Raw genomic sequence first — 26,433 nt, 5'->3', positions numbered from 1 at the left:
AATTTTGATCGCTACGACGGTACGATTCGTGACGTTCTAGCGATATCGTTACGATATCGCAGTGTCTGACATGCAGCAGCGATCAGGGACCCTGCTGAGAATCGTACGTCGTAGCAGATCGTTTGGAACTTTCTTTCGTCGCTTGATCACCCGCTGACATCGCTGGATCGTTGTGTGTGACACCGATCCAGAGATGTGTTCGCTTGTAACCAGGGTAAACATCTGGTAACTAAGCGCAGGGCCGCGCTTAGTAACCCGATGTTTACCCTGGTTACCAGCGTAAACGTAAAAAAAACAAACAGTACATACTTACATTCCGGCGTCTCAGCTTCTCTGCACTGTGAGCGCCTGCCGGCCGGAAAGCGAGCACAGCGGTGACGCGGTGACGTCACCGCTCTGCTTTCCGGCTATGGCGCTTACACAGTGGAGAGAAGCAGAACGCCGGGGACAGACACCGGAATGTGAGTATGTACTGTTTGTTTTTTTTACGTTTACGCTGGTAACCAGGGTAAACATCGGGTTACTAAGCGCGGCCCTGCGCTTAGTTACCCGATGTTTACCCTGGTTACCCGGGGACTTCGGCATCGCTCCAGCGCCGTGATTGCAAAGTGTGACCGCAGTCTACGACGCTGGAGCGATAATCATACGACGCTGCGACGTCACGGATCGTGCCGTCGTAGCGATCAAAATTGCACTGTGTGACAGTACCCTAACCTTAGCTATCCCTCCTAGGTTTGCAGCGTCTGCATATTTGATTAGGTTATCTTCAGTTCCCTTATCTAGATCAGTTATAAAAATGTTGAATAACACTGGGTCCAGGACAGAGCCCTGTGGTACCCCACTTAAAACACTCCTCCAATTGGATGTGCAACCATTTATTACCCCTCTTTGAGTACGATCACTGAGCCAGTTATGAATCCATCTAACCATAGCCTTGTCAATCCCAAACTTGCTCATTTTTTTCAATAAGGATAGTATGAAATACTTTTTCAAATGCTTTGCTGAAGTTGAGATATACTATATCTACTGTAATTCCCTGATCCACAGTCAATAATTCCATCATAGAATACATTTAGATTAGTCTGGTATGACTTGTTTGCAACAAACCCATGCTGGCTCAGGTTAATGACTGTATTATTATCCAAGCACTTACATACTATCTGTCTCAGCTAAGTGAAAACACCAAAAGTCGCAAATTTTCGAGTAGTCTCACTTTGTGCAAAAAATTTGTGACATTTTCAAAATATGATAAATTGGGCTATAGTGTCCTGTCCTGGGATTGGAAGGCAGGGTAGATTTTACAGACATCCACATGCACTAAAATGCAGATTTTCTTGTAAATCACTTCTGTGCAGAATCAGCAAAAGGGCGGTCACTATTTTTCGGACGCATAATAGGCTATCAATAGGTTAAAAAAAACTCTTTATGCTCACCTATCTGGCCCCTCTGCTACTTACTGCCACCCATGCACTTCTCATCACATCTTCTAATCCCCTGCTGCTCACATTAGTATTTTTGGTCCTCTCGCACTATGGGCAGGTGTCAGGGCGCAAAGGTGGGTTCTGCACTAAAGATCACAGTGCACGGTGAGACATCGGTGACAGCCTGCGCGGAGCCCTCCCAAGCATCATGACATCCTGAAGTCCGAAAAAGAGCAAGAAGAGCAAAGACTCCAGTACGAGTAGAGGGGGATCAGAGGATGTGTTGGGGAGCAGTGAGGAGTTGGGATGAGGGGCTGCTCGCATTGTGCCCGACTTCAGGGTTTCATGGTGCCTGGAAGGGTTTTGCGCAAGCTGACACTGATGTCTCAATTTGCTCTGTGATCTCCAGTGCAGAACCCACCTGTGACCATGACACTCAAAAGTCTGGCACAGTGCAAGAGGACCAAAGATCCCAATGTGAGCAGACGTGTATCAGAAGATGCTGTGAGGGGAGTATAACGCTTCTTTTACACTTGCTGTGATTATGTGGCCCCAATACATTTCTATGGGGCCGCAAAAACGGGCTGCAATAATTGCACGTCTCACCGTGCGCCGTATATACGGCCGTGAAAAAAGACTGAGCTTTCTCAATCTTTTTCACAGCTTACGGACACGGCCCCCATTGTAAATCAATGGGACCACAAAAACAACGGAAGATTGTTTTTGCGGTGCACTGTCACTTCCAGTTTTGTATACCGCCTTTTTTCCCCCCAATACTTTAGCTAAAGTATTGGGAACCGTTGATCCGCAAGTTTTTTGCTGTCCGTTATTGCGGCAGACCTTGAAAATTGCGGCAATACGGCCCGTAGAAACCATGGTATGTGTAAAAGTAGGCTAAGGCAGGTGCACACGATCCAGAAGTGGCAGCGCTTTGGACAGGGTATATCCACTGCATCCAAAGCGCTGCCGGCTACCGAACGCAGGTTACTCCTCTGTGATCACTGATCCGTGCGGATTCATCATGTCAGATACATTGTATGAGTGAGACTTATCACGTCTCCACAAGAAGAATTGACATGCCGTGGTCTGGAGAGAAGTCCTGCAGGTGCGCCGACGCACAGAGTCAATCCCACAGCAACCAACTCTGGATCGTGGACAAACCCTTGGGGTTTTCTCCCCATCTTACCTGGATTATGCTCGGGGGTCAGCAGAACCCCCAGAAGAACATAATAAGGGCTCATTTCCACATGCGAGTCACACGTCCGTATCTCGCATGTGGAAACCAAGCTCTGGCGCCGGCACTTTGGAGCGGAGCGTGCAGCTCCATGTGTTCCTATGCGGCCGCACGCTCCGCTCCTCAGTGCCGGCTCCACAGCTTGGTTTCCACATGCGAGATACGGACGTGTGCCTCACATGTGGAAATGAGCCCCTAGGCACATATATTCATGGAGAATAACTTCTGCAAGCTGAATCTCCACGGAAACCTCCTGAGACCAGGCACTAGCCCGGGCCCCGCTCCTCTGCGCACAGGCACTAGCCCGGGCCCCGCTCCTCTGCGCACAGGCACTAGCCCGGGGCCCCACTCCACTGCGCACAGGTACTAGGCCGGGCCCCGCTCCTCTGCGCACAGGTACTAGGCCGGGCCCCGCTCCTCTGCGCACAGGCACTAGCCCGGGCCCCGCTCCTCTGCGCACAGACACTAGCCCGGGCCCCGCTCCTCTGCGCACAGACACTAGCCCGGGCCCCGCTCCTCTGCGCACAGACACTAGCCCGGGCCCCGCTCCTCTGCGCACAGACACTAGCCCGGGGCCCCGCTCCTCTGCGCACAGACACTAGCCCGGGCCCCGCTCCTCTGCGCACAGACACTAGCCCGGGCCCCGCTCCTCTGCGCACAGACACTAGCCCGGGCCCCGCTCCTCTGCGCACAGACACTAGCCCGGGCCCCGCTCCTCTGCGCACAGACACTAGCCCGGGCCCCGCTCCTCTGCGCACAGACACTAGCCCGGGCCCCGCTCCTCTGCGCACAGGCACTAGCCCGGGCCCCGCTCCTCTGCGCACAGGCACTAGCCCGGGCCCCGCTCCTCTGCGCACAGACACTAGCCCGGGCCCCGCTCCTCTGCGCACAGGCACTAGCTCGGGGCCCGCTCCTCTGCGCACAGGCACTAGCCCGGCCCCGCTCCTCTGCGCACAGACACTAGCCCAGGCCCCGCTCCTCTGCGCACAGGCACTAGCTCGGGGCCCGCTCCTCTGCGCACATGCACTAGCCCGGCCCCGCTCCTCTGCGCACAGACACTAGCCCGGGGCCCCGCTCCTCTGCGCACAGACACTAGCCCGGGCCCCGCTCCTCTGCGCACAGACACTAGCCCGGGCCCCGCTCCTCTGCGCACAGACACTAGCCCGGGCCCCGCTCCTCTGCGCACAGGCACTAGCCCGGGCCCCGCTCCTCTGCGCACGGACACTAGCCCGGGCCCCGCTCCTCTGCGCACAGACACTAGCCCGGGCCCCGCTCCTCTGCGCACAGACACTAGCCCGGGCCCCGCTCCTCTGCGCACAGACACTAGCCCGGGCCCCGCTCCTCTGCGCACAGACACTAGCCCGGGCCCCGCTCCTCTGCGCACAGACACTAGCCCGGGCCCCGCTCCTCTGCGCACAGACACTAGCCCGGGCCCCGCTCCTCTGCGCACAGGCCAGTCACCGGGAGCGGAACTTGGCTGCTTCTATTGTACAGTCTTCATGTGAGTTGTGTGATGCCCACTTTCCCCAGGTGCGGCAGGAATACATGGGGTCAGTGAGAGAACTACACCTCCCAGCCAGCCCTGACAGCTACTGGTGAATGACAGGCACAGAGCACTGCAGTTGGTGCGCGCTCCTGGAGTCCTGTGCTGAGGGGGCAGATCCAGAAGTGGCAGCGCTTTGGACAGGGTATATCCACTGCATCCAAAGCGCTGCCGGCTACCGAACGCAGGTTACTCCTCTGTGATCACTGATCCGTGCGGATTCATCGTGTCAGATACATTGTATGAGCGAGACTTATCACGTCTCCACAAGAAGAATTGACATGCCGTGGTCTGGAGAAAAGTCCTGCAGGTGCGCCGACGCACAGAGTCAATCCCACAGCAACCAACTCTGGATCGTGGACAAACCCTTGGGGTTTTCTCCCCATCTTACCTGGATTATGCTCGGGGGTCAGCAGAACCCCCAGAAGAACATAATAAGGGCTCATTTCCACATGCGAGTCACACGTCCGTATCTCGCATGTGGAAACCAAGCTCTGGCGCCGGCACTTTGGAGCGGAGCGTGCAGCTCCATGTGTTCCTATGCGGCCGCACGCTCCGCTCCTCAGTGCCGGCTCCACAGCTTGGTTTCCACATGCGAGATACGGACGTGTGCCTCACATGTGGAAATGAGCCCCTAGGCACATATATTCATGGAGAATAACTTCTGCAAGCTGAATCTCCACGGAAACCTCCTGAGACCAGGCACTAGCCCGGGCCCCGCTCCTCTGCGCACAGGCACTAGCCCGGGCCCCGCTCCTCTGCGCACAGGCACTAGCCCGGGGCCCCACTCCACTGCGCACAGGTACTAGGCCGGGCCCCGCTCCTCTGCGCACAGGTACTAGGCCGGGCCCCGCTCCTCTGCGCACAGGCACTAGCCCGGGCCCCGCTCCTCTGCGCACAGACACTAGCCCGGGCCCCGCTCCTCTGCGCACAGACACTAGCCCGGGCCCCGCTCCTCTGCGCACAGACACTAGCCCGGGCCCCGCTCCTCTGCGCACAGACACTAGCCCGGGGCCCCGCTCCTCTGCGCACAGACACTAGCCCGGGCCCCGCTCCTCTGCGCACAGACACTAGCCCGGGCCCCGCTCCTCTGCGCACAGACACTAGCCCGGGCCCCGCTCCTCTGCGCACAGACACTAGCCCGGGCCCCGCTCCTCTGCGCACAGACACTAGCCCGGGCCCCGCTCCTCTGCGCACAGACACTAGCCCGGGCCCCGCTCCTCTGCGCACAGGCACTAGCCCGGGCCCCGCTCCTCTGCGCACAGGCACTAGCCCGGGCCCCGCTCCTCTGCGCACAGACACTAGCCCGGGCCCCGCTCCTCTGCGCACAGGCACTAGCTCGGGGCCCGCTCCTCTGCGCACAGGCACTAGCCCGGCCCCGCTCCTCTGCGCACAGACACTAGCCCGGCCCCGCTCCTCTGCGCACAGGCACTAGCTCGGGGCCCGCTCCTCTGCGCACATGCACTAGCCCGGCCCCGCTCCTCTGCGCACAGACACTAGCCCGGGGCCCCGCTCCTCTGCGCACAGACACTAGCCCGGGCCCCGCTCCTCTGCGCACAGACACTAGCCCGGGCCCCGCTCCTCTGCGCACAGACACTAGCCCGGGCCCCGCTCCTCTGCGCACAGGCACTAGCCCGGGCCCCGCTCCTCTGCGCACGGACACTAGCCCGGGCCCCGCTCCTCTGCGCACGGACACTAGCCCGGGCCCCGCTCCTCTGCGCACAGACACTAGCCCGGGCCCCGCTCCTCTGCGCACAGACACTAGCCCGGGCCCCGCTCCTCTGCGCACAGACACTAGCCCGGGCCCCGCTCCTCTGCGCACAGACACTAGCCCGGGCCCCGCTCCTCTGCGCACAGACACTAGCCCGGGCCCCGCTCCTCTGCGCACAGGCCAGTCACCGGGAGCGGAACTTGGCTGCTTCTATTGTACAGTCTTCATGTGAGTTGTGTGATGCCCACTTTCCCCAGGTGCGGCAGGAATACATGGGGTCAGTGAGAGAACTACACCTCCCAGCCAGCCCTGACAGCTACTGGTGAATGACAGGCACAGAGCACTGCAGTTGGTGCGCGCTCCTGGAGTCCTGTGCTGAGGGGGCAGATCCAGAAGTGGCAGCGCTTTGGACAGGGTATATCCACTGCATCCAAAGCGCTGCCGGCTACCGAACGCAGGTTACTCCTCTGTGATCACTGATCCGTGCGGATTCATCGTGTCAGATACATTGTATGAGCGAGACTTATCACGTCTCCACAAGAAGAATTGACATGCCGTGGTCTGGAGAAAAGTCCTGCAGGTGCGCCGACGCACAGAGTCAATCCCACAGCAACCAACTCTGGATCGTGGACAAACCCTTGGGGTTTTCTCCCCATCTTACCTGGATTATGCTCGGGGGTCAGCAGAACCCCCAGAAGAACATAATAAGGCACATATATTCATGGAGAATAACTTCTGCAAGCTGAATCTCCACGGAAACCTCCTGAGACCAGGCACTAGCCCGGGCCCCGCTCCTCCGCGCACAGGCACTAGCCCGGGCCCCGCTCCTCTGCGCACAGGCACTAGCCCGGGGCCCCACTCCACTGCGCACAGGTACTAGGCCGGGCCCCGCTCCTCTGCGCACAGGTACTAGGCCGGGCCCCGCTCCTCTGCGCACAGGCACTAGCCCGGGCCCCGCTCCTCTGCGCACAGGCACTAGCCCGGGGCCCCACTCCACTGCGCACAGGTACTAGGCCGGGCCCCGCTCCTCTGCGCACAGACACTAGCCCGGGCCCCGCTCCTCTGCGCACAGACACTAGCCCGGGCCCCGCTCCTCTGCGCACAGACACTAGCCCGGGCCCCGCTCCTCTGCGCACAGACACTAGCCCGGGCCCCGCTCCTCTGCGCACAGACACTAGCCCGGGCCCCGCTCCTCTGCGCACAGACACTAGCCCGGGGCCCCGCTCCTCTGCGCACAGACACTAGCCCGGGCCCCGCTCCTCTGCGCACAGACACTAGCCCGGGCCCCGCTCCTCTGCGCACAGACACTAGCCCGGGCCCCGCTCCTCTGCGCACAGACACTAGCCCGGGCCCCGCTCCTCTGCGCACAGACACTAGCCCGGGCCCCGCTCCTCTGCGCACAGACACTAGCCCGGGCCCCGCTCCTCTGCGCACAGGCACTAGCCCGGGCCCCGCTCCTCTGCGCACAGGCACTAGCCCGGGCCCCGCTCCTCTGCGCACAGACACTAGCCCGGGCCCCGCTCCTCTGCGCACAGGCACTAGCTCGGGGCCCGCTCCTCTGCGCACAGGCACTAGCCCGGCCCCGCTCCTCTGCGCACAGACACTAGCCCAGGCCCCGCTCCTCTGCGCACAGGCACTAGCTCGGGGCCCGCTCCTCTGCGCACATGCACTAGCCCGGCCCCGCTCCTCTGCACACAGACACTAGCCCGGGGCCCCGCTCCTCTGCGCACAGACACTAGCCCGGGCCCCGCTCCTCTGCGCACAGACACTAGCCCGGGCCCCGCTCCTCTGCGCACAGACACTAGCCCGGGCCCCGCTCCTCTGCGCACAGGCACTAGCCCGGGCCCCGCTCCTCTGCGCACGGACACTAGCCCGGGCCCCGCTCCTCTGCGCACAGACACTAGCCCGGGCCCCGCTCCTCTGCGCACAGACACTAGCCCGGGCCCCGCTCCTCTGCGCACAGACACTAGCCCGGGCCCCGCTCCTCTGCGCACAGACACTAGCCCGGGCCCCGCTCCTCTGCGCACAGACACTAGCCCGGGCCCCGCTCCTCTGCGCACAGACACTAGCCCGGGCCCCGCTCCTCTGCGCACAGGCCAGTCACCGGGAGCGGAACTTGGCTGCTTCTATTGTACAGTCTTCATGTGAGTTGTGTGATGCCCACTTTCCCCAGGTGCGGCAGGAATACATGGGGTCAGTGAGAGAACTACACCTCCCAGCCAGCCCTGACAGCTACTGGTGAATGACAGGCACAGAGCACTGCAGTTGGTGCGCGCTCCTGGAGTCCTGTGCTGAGGGGGCAGATCCAGAAGTGGCAGCGCTTTGGACAGGGTATATCCACTGCATCCAAAGCGCTGCCGGCTACCGAACGCAGGTTACTCCTCTGTGATCACTGATCCGTGCGGATTCATCGTGTCAGATACATTGTATGAGCGAGACTTATCACGTCTCCACAAGAAGAATTGACATGCCGTGGTCTGGAGAAAAGTCCTGCAGGTGCGCCGACGCACAGAGTCAATCCCACAGCAACCAACTCTGGATCGTGGACAAACCCTTGGGGTTTTCTCCCCATCTTACCTGGATTATGCTCGGGGGTCAGCAGAACCCCCAGAAGAACATAATAAGGCACATATATTCATGGAGAATAACTTCTGCAAGCTGAATCTCCACGGAAACCTCCTGAGACCAGGCACTAGCCCGGGCCCCGCTCCTCCGCGCACAGGCACTAGCCCGGGCCCCGCTCCTCTGCGCACAGGCACTAGCCCGGGCCCCGCTCCTCTGCGCACAGGCACTAGCCCGGGGCCCCACTCCACTGCGCACAGGTACTAGGCCGGGCCCCGCTCCTCTGCGCACAGGTACTAGGCCGGGCCCCGCTCCTCTGCGCACAGGCACTAGCCCGGGCCCAGCTCCTCTGCGCACAGACACTAGCCCGGGGCCCCGCTCCTCTGCGCACAGACACTAGCCCGGGGCCCCGCTCCTCTGCGCACAGACACTAGCCCGGGGCCCCGCTCCTCTGCGCACAGACACTAGCCCGGGGCCCCGCTCCTCTGCGCACAGACACTAGCCCGGGCCCCGCTCCTCTGCGCACAGACACTAGCCCGGGGCCCCGCTCCTCTGCGCACAGACACTAGCCCGGGCCCCGCTCCTCTGCGCACAGACACTAGCCCGGGCCCCGCTCCTCTGCGCACAGACACTAGCTCGGGGCCCGCTCCTCTGCGCACAGGCACTAGCCCGGCCCCGCTCCTCTGCGCACAGACACTAGCCCGGGGCCCCGCTCCTCTGCGCACAGACACTAGCCCGGGCCCCGCTCCTCTGCGCACAGACACTAGCCCGGGCCCCGCTCCTCTGCGCACAGGCACTAGCTCGGGGCCCGCTCCTCTGCGCACAGGCACTAGCCCGGCCCCGCTCCTCTGCGCACAGGCACTAGCCCAGGCCCCGCTCCTCTGCGCACAGGCACTAGCTCGGGGCCCGCTCCTCTGCGCACAGGCACTAGCCCGGCCCCGCTCCTCTGCGCACAGACACTAGCCCGGGGCCCCGCTCCTCTGCGCACAGACACTAGCCCGGGCCCCGCTCCTCTGCGCACAGACACTAGCCCGGGCCCCGCTCCTCTGCGCACAGGCACTAGCTCGGGCCCCGCTCCTCTGCGCACAGGCACTAGCTCGGGGCCCGCTCCTCTGCGCACAGGCACTAGCCCGGCCCCGCTCCTCTGCGCACAGACACTAGCCCGGGCCCCGCTCCTCTGCGCACAGACACTAGCCCAGGCCCCGCTCCTCTGCGCACAGGCACTAGCCCGGGCCCCGCTCCTCTGCGCACAGGCACTAGCCCGGGCCCCGCTCCTCTGCGCACAGACACTAGCCCGGGCCCCGCTCCTCTGCGCACAGGCACTAGCCCGGGCCCCGCTCCTCTGCGCACAGGCACTAGCCCGGGCCCCGCTCCTCTGCGCACAGGCACTAGCCCGGGCCCCGCTCCTCTGCGCACAGACACTAGCCCGGGCCCCGCTCCTCTGCGCACAGACACTAGCCCGGGCCCCGCTCCTCTGCGCACAGGCACTAGCCCGGGCCCCGCTCCTCTGCGCACAGGCACTAGCCCGGGCCCCGCTCCTCTGCGCACGGACACTAGACCGGGCCCCGCTCCTCTGCGCACGGACACTAGACCGGGCCCCGCTCCTCTGCGCACGGACACTAGACCGGGCCCCGCTCCTCTGCGCACGGACACTAGACCGGGCCCCGCTCCTCTGCGCACGGACACTAGACCGGGCCCCGCTCCTCTGCGCACGGACACTAGACCGGGCCCCGCTCCTCTGCGCACGGACACTAGACCGGGCCCCGCTCCTCTGCGCACGGACACTAGACCGGGCCCCGCTCCTCTGCGCACGGACACTAGACCGGGCCCCGCTCCTCTGCGCACGGACACTAGACCGGGCCCCGCTCCTCTGCGCACGGACACTAGACCGGGCCCCGCTCCTCTGCGCACGGACACTAGACCGGGCCCCGCTCCTCTGCGCACAGGCACTAGCTCGGGGCCCGCTCCTCTGCGCACAGGCACTAGCCCGGCCCCGCTCCTCTGCGCACAGGCACTAGCCCAGGCCCCGCTCCTCTGCGCACAGGCACTAGCTTGGGGCCCGCTCCTCTGCGCACAGGCACTAGCCCGGCCCCGCTCCTCTGCGCACAGACACTAGCCCGGGGCCCCGCTCCTCTGCGCACAGACACTAGCCCGGGCCCCGCTCCTCTGCGCACAGACACTAGCCCGGGCCCCGCTCCTCTGCGCACAGGCACTAGCTCGGGGCCCGCTCCTCTGCGCACAGGCACTAGCCCGGCCCCGCTCCTCTGCGCACAGACACTAGCCCGGGCCCCGCTCCTCTGCGCACAGACACTAGCCCGGGCCCCGCTCCTCTGCGCACAGACACTAGCCCGGGCCCCGCTCCTCTGCGCACAGACACTAGCCCGGGCCCCGCTCCTCTGCGCACAGACACTAGCCCGGGCCCCGCTCCTCTGCGCACAGACACTAGCCCGGGCCCCGCTCCTCTGCGCACAGACACTAGCCCGGGGCCCCGCTCCTCTGGGCACAGGCACTAGCCCGGGGCCCCGCTCCTCTGGGCACAGGCACTAGCCCGGGCCCCGCTCCTCTGCGCACAGACACTAGCCCGGGCCCCGCTCCTCTGCGCACAGGCACTAGCCCGGGCCCCGCTCCTCTGCGCACGGACACTAGCCCGGGCCCCGTTCCTCTGTGCACAGGCACTAGCCCGGGCCCCGCTCCTCTGCGCACAGGCCAGTCACCGGGAGCGGAACTTGGCTGCTTCTATTGTACAGTCTTCATGTGAGTTGTGTGATGCCCACTTTCCCCAGGTGCGGCAGGAATACATGGGGTCAGTGAGAACTACACCTCCCAGCCAGCCCTGACAGCTACTGGTGAATGACAGGCACAGAGCACTGCAGTTGGTGCGCGCTCCTGGAGTCCTGTGCTGAGGGGGCAGATCCAGAAGTGGCAGCGCTTTGGACAGGGTATATCCACTGCATCCAAAGCGCTGCCGGCTACCGAACGCAGGTTACTCCTCTGTGATCACTGATCCGTGCGGATTCATCGTGTCAGATACATTGTATGAGTGAGACTTATCACGTCTCCACAAGAAGAATTGACATGCCGTGGTCTGGAGAGAAGTCCTGCAGGTGCGCCGATGCACAGAGTCAATCCCACAGCAACCAACTCTGGATCGTGGACAAACCCTTGGGGTTTTCTCCCCATCTTACCTGGATTATGCTCAGGGGTCAGCAGAACCCCCAGAAGAACATAATAAGGCACATATATTCATGGAGAATAACTTCTGCAAGCTGAATCTCCACGGAAACCTCCTGAGACCAGGCACTAGCCCGGGCCCCGCTCCTCTGCGCACAGGCACTAGCCCGGGCCCCGCTCCTCTGCGCACAGGCACTAGCCCGGGGCCCCACTCCACTGCGCACAGGTACTAGGCCGGGCCCCGCTCCTCTGCGCACAGGTACTAGGCCGGGCCCCGCTCCTCTGCGCACAGGCACTAGCCCGGGCCCCGCTCCTCTGCGCACAGGCACTAGCCCGGGGCCCCACTCCACTGCGCACAGACACTAGCCCGGGCCCCGCTCCTCTGCGCACAGACACTAGCCCGGGGCCCCGCTCCTCTGCGCACAGACACTAGCCCGGGGCCCCGCTCCTCTGCGCACAGACACTAGCCCGGGGCCCCGCTCCTCTGCGCACAGACACTAGCCCGGGGCCCCGCTCCTCTGCGCACAGACACTAGCCCGGGCCCCGCTCCTCTGCGCACAGACACTAGCCCGGGGCCCCGCTCCTCTGCGCACAGACACTAGCCCGGGGCCCCGCTCCTCTGCGCACAGACACTAGCCCGGGGCCCCGCTCCTCTGCGCACAGACACTAGCCCGGGCCCCGCTCCTCTGCGCACAGACACTAGCCCGGGGCCCCGCTCCTCTGCGCACAGACACTAGCCCGGGGCCCCGCTCCTCTGCGCACAGACACTAGCCCGGGCCCCGCTCCTCTGCGCACAGACACTAGCCCGGGCCCCGCTCCTCTGCGCACAGACACTAGCCCGGGCCCCGCTCCTCTGCGCACAGACACTAGCCCGGGCCCCGCTCCTCTGCGCACAGGCACTAGCTCGGGGCCCGCTCCTCTGCGCACAGGCACTAGCCCGGCCCCGCTCCTCTGCGCACAGACACTAGCCCGGGGCCCCGCTCCTCTGCGCACAGACACTAGCCCGGGCCCCGCTCCTCTGCGCACAGACACTAGCCCGGGCCCCGCTCCTCTGCGCACAGGCACTAGCTCGGGGCCCGCTCCTCTGCGCACAGGCACTAGCCCGGCCCCGCTCCTCTGCGCACAGACACTAGCCCAGGCCCCGCTCCTCTGCGCACAGGCACTAGCTCGGGGCCCGCTCCTCTGCGCACAGGCACTAGCCCGGCCCCGCTCCTCTGCGCACAGACACTAGCCCGGGGCCCCGCTCCTCTGCGCACAGACACTAGCCCGGGCCCCGCTCCTCTGCGCACAGACACTAGCCCGGGCCCCGCTCCTCTGCGCACAGACACTAGCCCGGGCCCCGCTCCTCTGCGAACAGACACTAGCCCGGGCCCCGCTCCTCTGCGCACAGGCACTAGCCCGGGCCCCGCTCCTCTGCGCACAGGCACTAGCCCGGGCCCCGCTCCTCTGCGCACAGACACTAGCCCGGGCCCCGCTCCTCTGCGCACAGGCACTAGCCCGGGCCCCGCTCCTCTGCGCACGGACACTAGCCCGGGCCCCACTCCTCTGCGCACAGACACTAGCCCGGGCCCCGCTCCTCTGCGCACAGACACTAGCCCGGGCCCCGCTCCTCTGCGCACAGACACTAGCCCGGGCCCCGCTCCTCTGCGCACAGACACTAGCCCGGGCCCCGCTCCTCTGCGCACAGGCCAGTCACCGGGAGCGGAACTTGGCTGCTTCTATTGTACAGTCTTCATGTGAGTTGTGTGATGCCCACTTTCCCCAGGTGCGGCAGGAATACATGGGGTCAGTGAGAGAACTACACCTCCCAGCCAGCCCTGACAGCTACTGGTGAATGACAGGCACAGAGCACTGCAGTTGGTGCGCGCTCCTGGAGTCCTGTGCTGAGGGGGCAGATCCAGAAGTGGCAGCGCTTTGGACAGGGTATATCCACTGCATCCAAAGCGCTGCCGGCTACCGAACGCAGGTTACTCCTCTGTGATCACTGATCCGTGCGGATTCATCGTGTCAGATACATTGTATGAGTGAGACTTATCACGTCTCCACAAGAAGAATTGACATGCCGTGGTCTGGAGAAAAGTCCTGCAGGTGCGCCGACGCACAGAGTCAATCCCACAGCAACCAACTCTGGATCGTGGACAAACCCTTGGGGTTTTCTCCCCATCTTACTTGGATTATGCTCGGGGGTCAGCAGAACCCCCAGAAGAACATAATAAGGCACATATATTCATGGAGAATAACTTCTGCAAGCTGAATCTCCACGGAAACCTCCTGAGACCAGGCACTAGCCCGGGCCCCGCTCCTCCGCGCACAGGCACTAGCCCGGGCCCCGCTCCTCTGCGCACAGGCACTAGCCCGGGGCCCCACTCCACTGCGCACAGGTACTAGGCCGGGCCCCGCTCCTCTGCGCACAGGTACTAGGCCGGGCCCCGCTCCTCTGCGCACAGGCACTAGCCCGGGCCCCGCTCCTCTGCGCACAGGCACTAGCCCGGGGCCCCACTCCACTGCGCACAGGTACTAGGCCGGGCCCCGCTCCTCTGCGCACAGACACTAGCCCGGGCCCAGCTCCTCTGCGCACAGACACTAGCCCGGGGCCCCGCTCCTCTGCGCACAGACACTAGCCCGGGGCCCCGCTCCTCTGCGCACAGACACTAGCCCGGGGCCCCGCTCCTCTGCGCACAGACACTAGCCCGGGGCCCCGCTCCTCTGCGCACAGACACTAGCCCGGGCCCCGCTCCTCTGCGCACAGACACTAGCCCGGGGCCCCGCTCCTCTGCGCACAGACACTAGCCCGGGCCCCGCTCCTCTGCGCACAGACACTAGCCCGGGCCCCGCTCCTCTGCGCACAGACACTAGCCCGGGCCCCGCTCCTCTGCGCACAGACACTAGCCCAGGCCCCGCTCCTCTGCGCACAGGCACTAGCTCGGGGCCCGCTCCTCTGCGCACAGGCACTAGCCCGGCCCCACTCCTCTGCGCACAGACACTAGCCCGGGGCCCCGCTCCTCTGCGCACAGACACTAGCCCGGGCCCCGCTCCTCTGCGCACAGACACTAGCCCGGGCCCAGCTCCTCTGCGCACAGACACTAGCCCGGGGCCCCGCTCCTCTGCGCACAGACACTAGCCCGGGGCCCCGCTCCTCTGCGCACAGACACTAGCCCGGGGCCCCGCTCCTCTGCGCACAGACACTAGCCCGGGGCCCCGCTCCTCTGCGCACAGACACTAGCCCGGGCCCCGCTCCTCTGCGCACAGACACTAGCCCGGGGCCCCGCTCCTCTGCGCACAGACACTAGCCCGGGCCCCGCTCCTCTGCGCACAGACACTAGCCCGGGCCCCGCTCCTCTGCGCACAGACACTAGCCCGGGCCCCGCTCCTCTGCGCACAGACACTAGCCCAGGCCCCGCTCCTCTGCGCACAGGCACTAGCTCGGGGCCCGCTCCTCTGCGCACAGGCACTAGCCCGGCCCCGCTCCTCTGCGCACAGACACTAGCCCGGGGCCCCGCTCCTCTGCGCACAGACACTAGCCCGGGCCCCGCTCCTCTGCGCACAGACACTAGCCCGGGCCCCGCTCCTCTGCGCACAGGCACTAGCTCGGGGCCCGCTCCTCTGCGCACAGGCACTAGCCCGGCCCCGCTCCTCTGCGCACAGGCACTAGCCCAGGCCCCGCTCCTCTGCGCACAGGCACTAGCTCGGGGCCCGCTCCTCTGCGCACAGACACTAGCCCGGCCCCGCTCCTCTGCGCACAGACACTAGCCCGGGCCCCGCTCCTCTGCGCACAGACACTAGCCCGGGCCCCGCTCCTCTGCGCACAGACACTAGCCCGGGCCCCGCTCCTCTGCGCACAGGCACTAGCTCGGGGCCCGCTCCTCTGCGCACAGGCACTAGCCCGGCCCCGCTCCTCTGCGCACAGACACTAGCCCGGGCCCCGCTCCTCTGCGCACAGACACTAGCCCGGGCCCCGCTCCTCTGCGCACAGGCACTAGCCCGGGCCCCGCTCCTCTGCGCACAGGCACTAGCCCGGGCCCCGCTCCTCTGCGCACAGACACTAGCCCGGGCCCCGCTCCTCTGCGCACAGGCACTAGCCCGGGCCCCGCTCCTCTGCGCACAGGCACTAGCCCGGGCCCCGCTCCTCTGCGCACAGACACTAGCCCGGGCCCCGCTCCTCTGCGCACAGACACTAGCCCGGGCCCCGCTCCTCTGCGCACAGACACTAGCCCGGGCCCCGCTCCTCTGCGCACAGGCACTAGCCCGGGCCCCGCTCCTCTGCGCACAGGCACTAGCCCGGGCCCCGCTCCTCTGCGCACAGGCACTAGCCCGGGCCCCGCTCCTCTGCGCACGGACACTAGCCCGGGCCCCGCTCCTCTGCGCACGGACACTAGCCCGGGCCCCGCTCCTCTGCGCACGGACACTAGACCGGGCCCCGCTCCTCTGCGCACGGACACTAGACCGGGCCCCGCTCCTCTGCGCACGGACACTAGACCGGGCCCCGCTCCTCTGCGCACAGGCACTAGCCCGGGCCCCGCTCCTCTGCGCACAGACACTAGCCCGGGCCCCGCTCCTCTGCGCACAGACACTAGCCCGGGCCCCGCTCCTCTGCGCACAGACACTAGCCCGGGCCCCGCTCCTCTGCGCACAGGCACTAGCTCGGGGCCCGCTCCTCTGCGCACAGGCACTAGCCCGGCCCCGCTCCTCTGCGCACAGACACTAGCCCGGGGCCCCGCTCCTCTGCGCACAGACACTAGCCCGGGCCCCGCTCCTCTGCGCACAGACACTAGCCCGGGCCCAGCTCCTCTGCGCACAGACACTAGCCCGGGGCCCCGCTCCTCTGCGCACAGACACTAGCCCGGGCCCCGCTCCTCTGCGCACAGACACTAGCCCGGGGCCCCGCTCCTCTGCGCACAGACACTAGCCCGGGCCCCGCTCCTCTGCGCACAGACACTAGCCCGGGCCCCGCTCCTCTGCGCACAGACACTAGCCCAGGCCCCGCTCCTCTGCGCACAGGCACTAGCTCGGGGCCCGCTCCTCTGCGCACAGGCACTAGCCCGGCCCCGCTCCTCTGCGCACAGGCACTAGCCCAGGCCCCGCTCCTCTGCGCACAGGCACTAGCTCGGGGCCCGCTCCTCTGCGCACAGGCACTAGCCCGGCCCCGCTCCTCTGCGCACAGACACTAGCCCGGGGCCCCGCTCCTCTGCGCACAGACACTAGCCCGGGCCCCGCTCCTCTGCGCACAGACACTAGCCCGGGCCCCGCTCCTCTGCGCACAGGCACTAGCTCGGGGCCCGCTCCTCTGCGCACAGGCACTAGCCCGGCCCCGCTCCTCTGCGCACAGACACTAGCCCGGGCCCCGCCCCTCTGCGCACAGACACTAGCCCGGGCCCCGCTCCTCTGCGCACAGGCACTAGCCCGGGCCCCGCTCCTCTGCGCACAGGCACTAGCCCGGGCCCCGCTCCTCTGCGCACAGGCACTAGCCCGGGCCCCGCTCCTCTGCGCACAGACACTAGCCCGGGCCCCGCTCCTCTGCGCACAGGCACTAACCCGGGCCCCGCTCCTCTGCGCACAGGCACTAGCCCGGGCCCCGCTCCTCTGCGCACAGACACTAGCCCGGGCCCCGCTCCTCTGCGCACAGACACTAGCCCGGGCCCCGCTCCTCTGCGCACAGGCACTAGCCCGGGCCCCGCTCCTCTGCGCACAGGCACTAGCCCGGGCCCCGCTCCTCTGCGCACAGGCACTAGCCCGGGCCCCGCTCCTCTGCGCACAGGCACTAGCCCGGGCCCCGCTCCTCTGCGCACAGGCACTAGCCCGGGCCCCGCTCCTCTGCGCACGGACACTAGCCCGGGCCACGCTCCTCTGCGCACGGACACTAGCCCGGGCCCCGCTCCTCTGCGCACGGACACTAGACCGGGCCCCGCTCCTCTGCGCACGGACACTAGACCGGGCCCCGCTCCTCTGCGCACGGACACTAGACCGGGCCCCGCTCCTCTGCGCACAGGCACTAGCCCGGGCCCCGCTCCTCTGCGCACGGACACTAGCCCGGGCCCCGCTCCTCTGCGCACGGACACTAGCCCGGGCCCCGCTCCTCTGCGCACGGACACTAGACCGGGCCCCGCTCCTCTGCGCACGGACACTAGACCGGGCCCCGCTCCTCTGCGCACGGACACTAGACCGGGCCCCGCTCCTCTGCGCACGGACACTAGCTCGGGGCCGCTCCTCTGCGCACAGGCACTAGCCCGGCCCCGCTCCTCTGCGCACAGGCACTAGCCCAGGCCCCGCTCCTCTGCGCACAGGCACTAGCTCGGGGCCCGCTCCTCTGCGCACAGGCACTAGCCCGGCCCCGCTCCTCTGCGCACAGGCACTAGCCCGGGCCCCGCTCCTCTGCGCACAGACACTAGCCCGGGCCCCGCTCCTCTGCGCACAGACACTAGCCCGGGCCCCGCTCCTCTGCGCACGGACACTAGACCGGGCCCCGCTCCTCTGCGCACGGACACTAGACCGGGCCCCGCTCCTCTGCGCACGGACACTAGACCGGGCCCCGCTCCTCTGCGCACAGGCACTAGCTCGGGGCCTGCTCCTCTGCGCACAGGCACTAGCCCGGCCCCGCTCCTCTGCGCACAGGCACTAGCCCAGGCCCCGCTCCTCTGCGCACAGGCACTAGCTCGGGGCCCGCTCCTCTGCGCACAGGCACTAGCCCGGCCCCGCTCCTCTGCGCACAGACACTAGCCCGGGGCCCCGCTCCTCTGCGCACAGACACTAGCCCGGGCCCCGCTCCTCTGCGCACAGACACTAGCCCGGGCCCCGCTCCTCTGCGCACAGGCACTAGCTCGGGGCCCGCTCCTCTGCGCACAGGCACTAGCCCGGGCCCCGCTCCTCTGCGCACAGGCACTAGCCCGGCCCCGCTCCTCTGCGCACAGACACTAGCCCGGGCCCCGCTCCTCTGCGCACAGGCACTAGCTCGGGGCCCGCTCCTCTGCGCACAGGCACTAGCTCGGGGCCCGCTCCTCTGCGCACAGGCACTAGCCCGGCCCCGCTCCTCTGCGCACAGACACTAGCCCGGGCCCCGCTCCTCTGCGCACAGGCACTAGCCCGGCCCCGCTCCTCTGCGCACAGGCCAGTCACCGGAACTTGGCTGCTTCTATTGTACAGTCTTCATGTGAGTTGTGTGATGCCCACTTTCCCCAGGTGCGGCAGGAATACATGGGGTCAGTGAGAACTACACCTCCCAGCCAGCCCTGACAGCTACTGGTGAATGACAGGCACAGAGCACTGCAGTTGGTGCGCGCTCCTGGAGTCCTGTGCTGAGGGGGCAGATGAGCCATGCTGAGGTGACGGGGCCGCGCACTGCCGCCCAGACTAGAACATTCTCTATCCGGGGAGCGAGCGCGCCTCCCCCCACGGTCACACCCATATGCCGGCGACGCAACGACGTACGTAACCCATTCGCTGCTGACTACAGCGTCCAGGGCTTCCGCTCGTTTCTACAGCTTTATGCCTGGTAGTGAAGGGGTGTGTGGGAGGAGTTACGTGGCTGAGCCGCAGGCTTCTACCCTACCCAGCTAGCTTTGCGGCCCCGCGGCGGTTGGTGAGCACGTTGTAGCCGGTGTGTGGCAGACTGTAAGGACAGCGGAAGATGGAGGGCCCGTTAGCCGTGTTCGGGGAGCGCAGCACCGGAGAAGCCGTCAGGAGCCAGAATGGTAGATATGTGTGTAAGCGGCCGGAGCCGCCGTGCTCCACAATGGAGGGAGGCCGCACTGAGCCCCTCGCCCCCAGCGGTGTGCGGTCTCCGGCCCGTCAGTAGTATTCTCTGCCGGCCTTATGGATGTGTGAGCCTGCGGGACGGAGTACAGTGAGCCCGACACCGGCGGGGAGCAGGAGAATGACGAGACGGAGACCCTGATTCCAGCGGCGGCGCTGCCTGCTGTAGTTTTGATATGGTGACGTCAGCAGGAGATTGTCACTACAGTAAACCTGCAGCCGTGTGGTCTAACTATAAATAACTACACCCCACCACTGATTGGCAGCTTTCTGTGTACGCTCTGCATAGGCAGCAAACTGCCAATCATTGGTGTGAGTGAAGTTATACAGAGCTCAGCATATGAGACCCGCTGGATCTGCAGCAGAGGAAACCTAGTTGGGACCAGGGTCTCTGCCCCTACAGTGTGCTGCTCTCAGCTGGGGTAGCAAAAACCTAGTGGCAGATTCACTATAAAGACCTCTCCCCATGGTTTCTTGGAATGATGGCGATGCTGAAGATCTGAATAAAATGTCTGTATTTCTTATCTCTGACATATTGCCTTGTACACTACATGCGCATCTCCATATAACCTGAGGGGCGTCAGCAGGGATTCTAGGGGGTGACACTAGCCAATCATAAGCAGGAGGCCTTCTGTGGGCGAAAAAAACACCGAGAAAATGTCTCACCTGGTTTTCTCAGTGATATGGTAACTTGTGTACCCATTTATATTTCATTCTGTCATCTTGTAATGTGCAGCAGATACCTAACGTGTGCACATACAGCGGCTGTGAGCTAGCGGGGGATGCGGGGTCACAGATACAATGGCCATTTGTGTGATTTAGGAGCAGTGGCGGGTCTGCAGCCAGGTGTGAGCGTCTAGGAAACGCTCTGCTGGTGTGTGCTTTACAGGGAATCTGACACCCCAAAATTCGAGAATGAGCTGCGGCACTGACATCAGGGGCTTATCTGCACCATTCTGTAAAGCTGTAGGTAGGCCCCCCGATGAAACCTGGAAAAAAACCAGGTTATATTATACTCACCCAGGAGCGGTCCGGCATCTCCCATCTTCTTACGATGACGTCCTCTTGTCTTCATGCGCAGGCGTACTTTGTTTGTCCTGTTGAGGGCAGAGCAAAGTACTGCAGTGCACAGGTGCTGGGCCTCTCTGACCTTTCCCAGCGCCTGCGCACTGCAGTACTTTGCTCTGCCCTAAACATGGCAGACAAAGTACGCCTGTGCCGGAGCGTGAAGACAAGAGGACGTCATCGTAAGAAGATGGGAAGCCCCGGACCGGATCTGAGACCCCCAGCGGACCCAGACTGCAGCAGGACCGCCCCTGGGTGAGTATAATCTAACCTCTTTTTCTCATCTTTCAGGATACATCGGGGGCTTATCTACAGTATTACAGAATGCTGTAGATAAGCCCCTGATGCTTGTGGGCTTAGGTCAACTTCCATTTTGGGGGTGACAGGTTCCCTTTAAAGTGTGTGTTTTGTGAAATTTTGCAACGTTTCAGAGAAAAATATACAAAATATACCTGGTTGCCATTGAGCAGCCCGGCTCTGACTCCTACTCAGCACAGCTTGGGCAGCATGAATCAATGACAGATTCCCATTAAAGTGCCACAATTTACTTTTTTCTAGGTTTACATCCAGTGAATCAGACTGGATCTACTGGTTACTACACAGTGCTGGGGACAGAGCAAGTGTCATATCTTAAAGGGAACCGGTCAATTTTTTTTTTTTTTTTTTACGATGTAATTTACAGCCACCTTCTTTCACCCCACGAGACAGCAATTTATAATGCTGCACATCACTCTGCAAGACAAAAAAAGCCCTTTTATTATAGTCATCTACAGGGTGGTCCGGTCAGATGGGCGTCACTGGTCTTGGTCCTGTACTGCCTCTCTTCTTGCGATGCCGTCCTCCTATGCTTCGTGTGGATGATGCATTCTACGTCATCCACAGTGTTCCCACACACTTCTGCGCAGGTGCATTTCTCTCTGCTGGGGCAGTCAAAGTACTGCAGTGCACATGCGCCAGCGCTCTTCTGACTGTTCCTGGCTCATGAGTACTGCAGTGCTTTGCTCTGCCCTCAGCAGGACAGGGAGACGTGTGCTGGGTGATGTAGGATGTCATTCACACAAAGCAGAGAAGGAGGATGTCTTTGCAAGAAACGAGTTGCCACCGGACCAATTTGACTGGTGAGTATAATAAAAGGTCTCAAAAATTGCAGAAACTAAAACAAAGAGAAAGCCGGCACCATTCAACCATTGTGTGTGAACTTGTCCTTAAACCAAACTTTGGACTGAGCAGTCAAGCCTGCAGGTACTGGGTGCTCACAAAATAAGATGTAAACTTGTATATAGGAAGGAAAAGTAGTGGCACTCACCGGTCCTTTACAATCCAATGTCCTTATTCAGAAAAACATGTTTAAGACTGGCAGGTCATTCCAGCACGGCCCCCTGACTAAGGCGATGTGAAACGCGTGCTGGTGCTATTGGCGTGTCCCTTTTGCATCTCATGATGGGTGAGAGTTTATAGTGATATTTGGGGTGGGCTCCCGGGAGTCCTTTTGACTCCAAGTACTGATATTATGTGGAGTCCTGCCACACTTTCCTTCCCCCATGTCACCACTATAACCCATAGGTTTACACATGCACTATGCATTTTCCTTCTATGAGGAGGTAAATACCCTATTTTTCATGCAATATTGACGTCTTGCCGTTCTCTACCTGATCTCTTTTCTCTTAAAAACCTTGTGTAAACTGATTTATTATGCACTACATGGTTTGTTATATGTTATTTGTACTTTGAATAAATGTATACCTTTTATTATTCCCTGGACATTTTTACTCCATTTTTTCTTCTGTTCAGGAAGAAAAACTAGTAGCACTCACCCAGTCAGGTCCTTTAAAATCCTATATCTGTATTCAGAAAAACATGTTTAAGGCTACGTTCACATTTGCGTTGTGCGCCGCAGCGTCGGCGCCGCAGCGCACAACGCAAACAAAAACGCGGCAAAACGCATGCACAACGCTGCGTTTTGCGCCGCATGCGTCCTTTTTTTCATTGATTTCAGACGCAGCAAAAATGCAACTTGCTGCTTCCTCTGCGCCCCGACGCGGGCGCCGCAGGGACGCATGCGGCGCCAAACGCAAGTGCACCGCATGTACATGCGCCCCCATGTTAAATATAGGGGCGCATGATGCATGCGGCGCCGCTGCGGCGCCCGACGCTGCGGCGAGGACCGCAAATGTGAACGTAGCCTAAGACTGGCTGCAGAGAGTGAAGGAGCACATGTGCTGGACGACGATCGATTTGCACTTTCCTGCGCTTCTACTTGGCCCTGGAATGACCTGCCAGTTTTAAACCTGTTTTTCTAAGTAAAGACATTGGAATTTAAAGGACTGGTGAGTGCCACTACTTTATATTCCTATATGCATAATAAGAGGTCTTTTTTATTATTTTGCCTGCAGGGTATTTGGGCAACATTATAGAATGCTGTCACATAGGGCTGAAAGGTGGTGGCCATAGGTTAGTTTTGAAAAAAAAACTGGTGACGGGTTCCCTTTAAGGCCGGGTTCACACTTTTTTTTTTTTTTTTGGCTGGTCTGCGCATGGCTGCGTACTTCCTCCCTCAAGCTCCGCCTACTTCCGCATGCATCCTGCGTACTTATCTTTAACATTAGGTACGCAGGGACATGTGTTGTATACGGATGCGTCCGCATGTGGCGTTTTGACGTGCCTGCCAACTGCATGGGTACGCAACATGTTGAGGCATGTTTACATCTGTAATTCTTTCTTTCAGTGATGGCAGCAGCATCCATTGCAAATATTCTGAAAAGCTCACTTGGTCCTCTTGGCCTGGATAAAATGTTAGTGGATGATATTGGAGTAAGTACACAACTTGATTACAAACCACATTACCCTATGTATAGGCTTACCTTTAGTACACCGTATTACATAGACGTACAGGGAATCTCACCAGGTTTTTGCCACCTAATCGGTGAGCAGCATGATGTAGAGAGACTCTGATTCTAGGGATGGCACTTACTGCGCTGCTTGTTATAGTTTTGATTAAATCAGTTTTATCAGCAGGGGATTTTACTAGAGGACTAGTAAACCTGCTGCCATGTAGTCGACCATATTCGTGAGCTCTGTATTACCCTGCTCCCCCCACTGATTGGCAGTTTTCTGCCTATGCACAGTGTACACAAAGCTGCTAATCTTTGGTGCGGGCAGGGTTATTCAGTGAGAAGTATTTAGGGAACTGCAGCAGATAAAACAGGGATGCAATCAAAACTGCAGCAAGTAGCCTAGCAAATGACACATTGCTGGAATTGGGATTTCTGCCTATTATGATGACTGAGTAGTAAAAACCTGATGACTTCAAGATTTCACTCCTCAAACTATATCTGCATGTAGCTTTTTAAAGACAAGACCAGCAATACCTTTCCATGTCCAGTCCCTTTCTCCATCTCTGAGAAAGCTGTGATTGATTTGATATGCAAATTAGGCTGAAGGACTGTGGTAGATCTCAAGCCTCAGTCACTCCAGCTCTATTCTGCACCCAGCGCCGTCTCCTTTACCTGAAGCCGCGTAGCTTGGAGGCTAGCAGTCAAGCAGGTGGGGAATAGAGCTCTAGTGACAGAGGCTTCAGATCTATAGCTCATTTGCATATCAATTTAAACCCTGATTTCTCAGTGACTGAGGAACGGACTGGCTATGTACTGTTAGGAACGGACTGGCTATGTAGAGTTACTGTTGGACTTGCCTTTGAAAGAGTTTTATGAGCATATAAATAGTTTGTGGGATGAAGGCCTACTGACAGATTTCTTCTAAGGCTGGTTTCACACTTGCGTTTTGATCTGCAGCATTTTAAAAAAAAAAAGCATGTAAACGCGGCAAAACGCCGCGTTTTTTAGACGCATGCGTTTTTGCATGCAGAAAAAAAACCTCGGCGTTTTGCGGCGTTTACATGCGTTTTTTCCTGCGTTTGCGTTTTTTAAACGCATGCTGAGAAGTGTGTGACAGCTGCCAATCATCAAAATCAACTAGAAAACCCACTAAAAACAGAAATAGCTAGGGTTAGGGTTAGGATCCCTAGTAACCCTAGGGATCCTAACCCTAGGGATCCTGATCCTAACCCTAGGGATCCTAACCCTAAGGGTTAGAATCGTAACCCTAAGAACAAGGGTTAGGGTTAGGATCCCTAGGGTTAGGGTTTTCTTGTTTTTTCTTGTGGTTAGGGTTTTCTTGTTTTTTCTTGTTTTTTAAAAAAAAACGCATGCGTTTTTAACGCAAACAAACGCATGTGCTTAAAAACGCATGCGTTAACATAGACAGCAATGCATTTTTTTGCCGCGAATAAACGCATGCGTTTTTTGCTGCAAAAAAACGCCGCTAGAAATTACTACATGTTGCATTTCTGCAAATGAACGCATGCGTCAAAAAACGCATGCGTTGCCGAAAACGCGTCAAAACGCACGCTAAAAAACGCATTGGTTTTTTATGTTAAGTATAGAAAAAAAAACGCATGCGTTTTTTAGCGCTAAAACGCTGCAGATCAAAATGCAAGTGTGAAACCAGCCTAAGTTTTGTAAAATTTCTGATCCTGATCTACGGGTTGTCTTTTGTCTGTCACATGTCTATAGATTTCATTAAGAGAAGTGTTCGCTCTATACCAGGCACTCTACAGCTACACAGTATAGCAAAGCACACTCAGCCGCACCGCAGAGAGCCTTGTGGAATAGTCAGCTAAGCTGTAACCCCTTAATGACCAGTCCCATGCATGTACAGAACGTAGCGGCAGAGGATGACTGGAGAGTAGTGATGAGTGAGTGTGCTCATTACTCGAGATTTCCGAGCATACCCTGGTGTGTTCTCCGAGTATCTTTCTTGGGCGTGCTTGTAGATTGTTTGTGTCCCCACAGCTGCATTATTTGCGGCTGTTAGACAATCTGAACACATACAGGGATTGCCTGTATGTTAGGGAATCTCCACATATATTCAGGCTGTCTAGCAGCCGCAAATCATGCAGCTGCGGGGACACAAACACAATCTACGAGCATGGCCAAAATACTCGGAGAACACCCGAGCATGCTCTGAAAACTGGAGTAACGACGCACTCGCTCATCACTAATGGAGAAAGCTCAGGAGCTGTCTGCCCCGTTTCCTGGCAAATAATGGCTGTTAGTCAGCTGTCATCTACCTCTTACAATCATGAGTGGAGCAGAGGTCCACCTGCAGCTGGTAGCCTGTTAAATGCAGCTGCCATTCCCTGCCAGTGGTATTAACGGTGTGCTTCCACCATGGCGCACTGTTCTAACTGCTCATTGACACCCCCGTGATACATTCGCGGGGTGCCAATGGTATGCCATGACGGCTGGGGATTTTCTGAAGATCCCCTTGCCTGTCATGGCAGCATTCCTGTGAACGCCAAATTCTGGCTGGTGTTCATAAGAGATTATGATCTGTTAAGTACAGCAGTGCTGTGGTATAGTACAAGCGATCGGATGATCTCAGGTTCAAGTCTACTCAGGGGATTAACAAGTAAAGTAAGAGGTAGAAACCTTTTTTTTTTTCCAAAAATATTTTAAAAAATTCTAATTCCCCCTTTAACATAGTTTAACAAAATATAAAAAATACAGATGTGTTATGACTTTGTCCATAAAACTATGATAAATCAAAATATAACTTTATTAGTAAACGTAAAGAGAAAAACAAAATCCAGAATTGCTTTTTGTTGTTACAGCTCCTCCAAAACTTCAATGATAAGCTATCAAAATATTGAATTCACCCCAAAATAGTAGCATTAAAACCATCAGAATTTTTTTTTTTTCACCACTTAAATAAAAATTACGCAATTTTGATATTGATCTGATCGTCCTGACCAGGAGAATCCTATTTCCAGGTCATTTTTACTGCACAATGAATCCCACACCAACAAATGAAGGATTGCATCGGTTTGGGTTTTTTTCCACTTGAACCACATGTGGAAAATTTTCCAGTACATTATATGAATGGTGTAATTTAGAACTACAATTAATAGCTATGTGGTTGG

The 26,433-nt window shown here is 60.5% G+C and overlaps 2 protein-coding genes across 4 annotated transcripts in view; both read left to right on the top strand.

Moving 5' to 3' along the window:
- BUB1 (BUB1 mitotic checkpoint serine/threonine kinase) overlaps nucleotides 1–26,433 on the top strand; it is a 365,871-nt gene that overhangs the window by 152,245 nt on the left and 187,193 nt on the right. The gene's annotated exons all lie outside the window — the stretch shown is intronic.
- The window catches only part of LOC143804735 (T-complex protein 1 subunit alpha-like), a 68,801-nt gene continuing 61,266 nt past the window's right edge, over nucleotides 18,899–26,433 (top strand). The window contains exons 1-2 of one of the 3 annotated variants that reach the window (XM_077283128.1): nucleotides 18,899–19,060; nucleotides 23,179–23,264. In XM_077283128.1, the coding sequence (XP_077139243.1) occupies nucleotides 19,042–19,060; nucleotides 23,179–23,264 (105 nt within the window). In that variant the 5' untranslated portion in view covers nucleotides 18,899–19,041. Of the gene's footprint in view, nucleotides 19,328–23,178; nucleotides 23,265–26,433 lie in introns of all 3 variants that reach the window. The other 2 variants (XM_077283127.1, XM_077283129.1) reach the window with 2 other exon arrangements.

Source organism: Ranitomeya variabilis, chromosome 2 (genome assembly GCF_051348905.1).
Source record: "Ranitomeya variabilis isolate aRanVar5 chromosome 2, aRanVar5.hap1, whole genome shotgun sequence".
Taxonomy (NCBI): domain Eukaryota; kingdom Metazoa; phylum Chordata; class Amphibia; order Anura; family Dendrobatidae; genus Ranitomeya; species Ranitomeya variabilis.
This window is presented reverse-complemented; position numbering and strand designations above follow the sequence as displayed.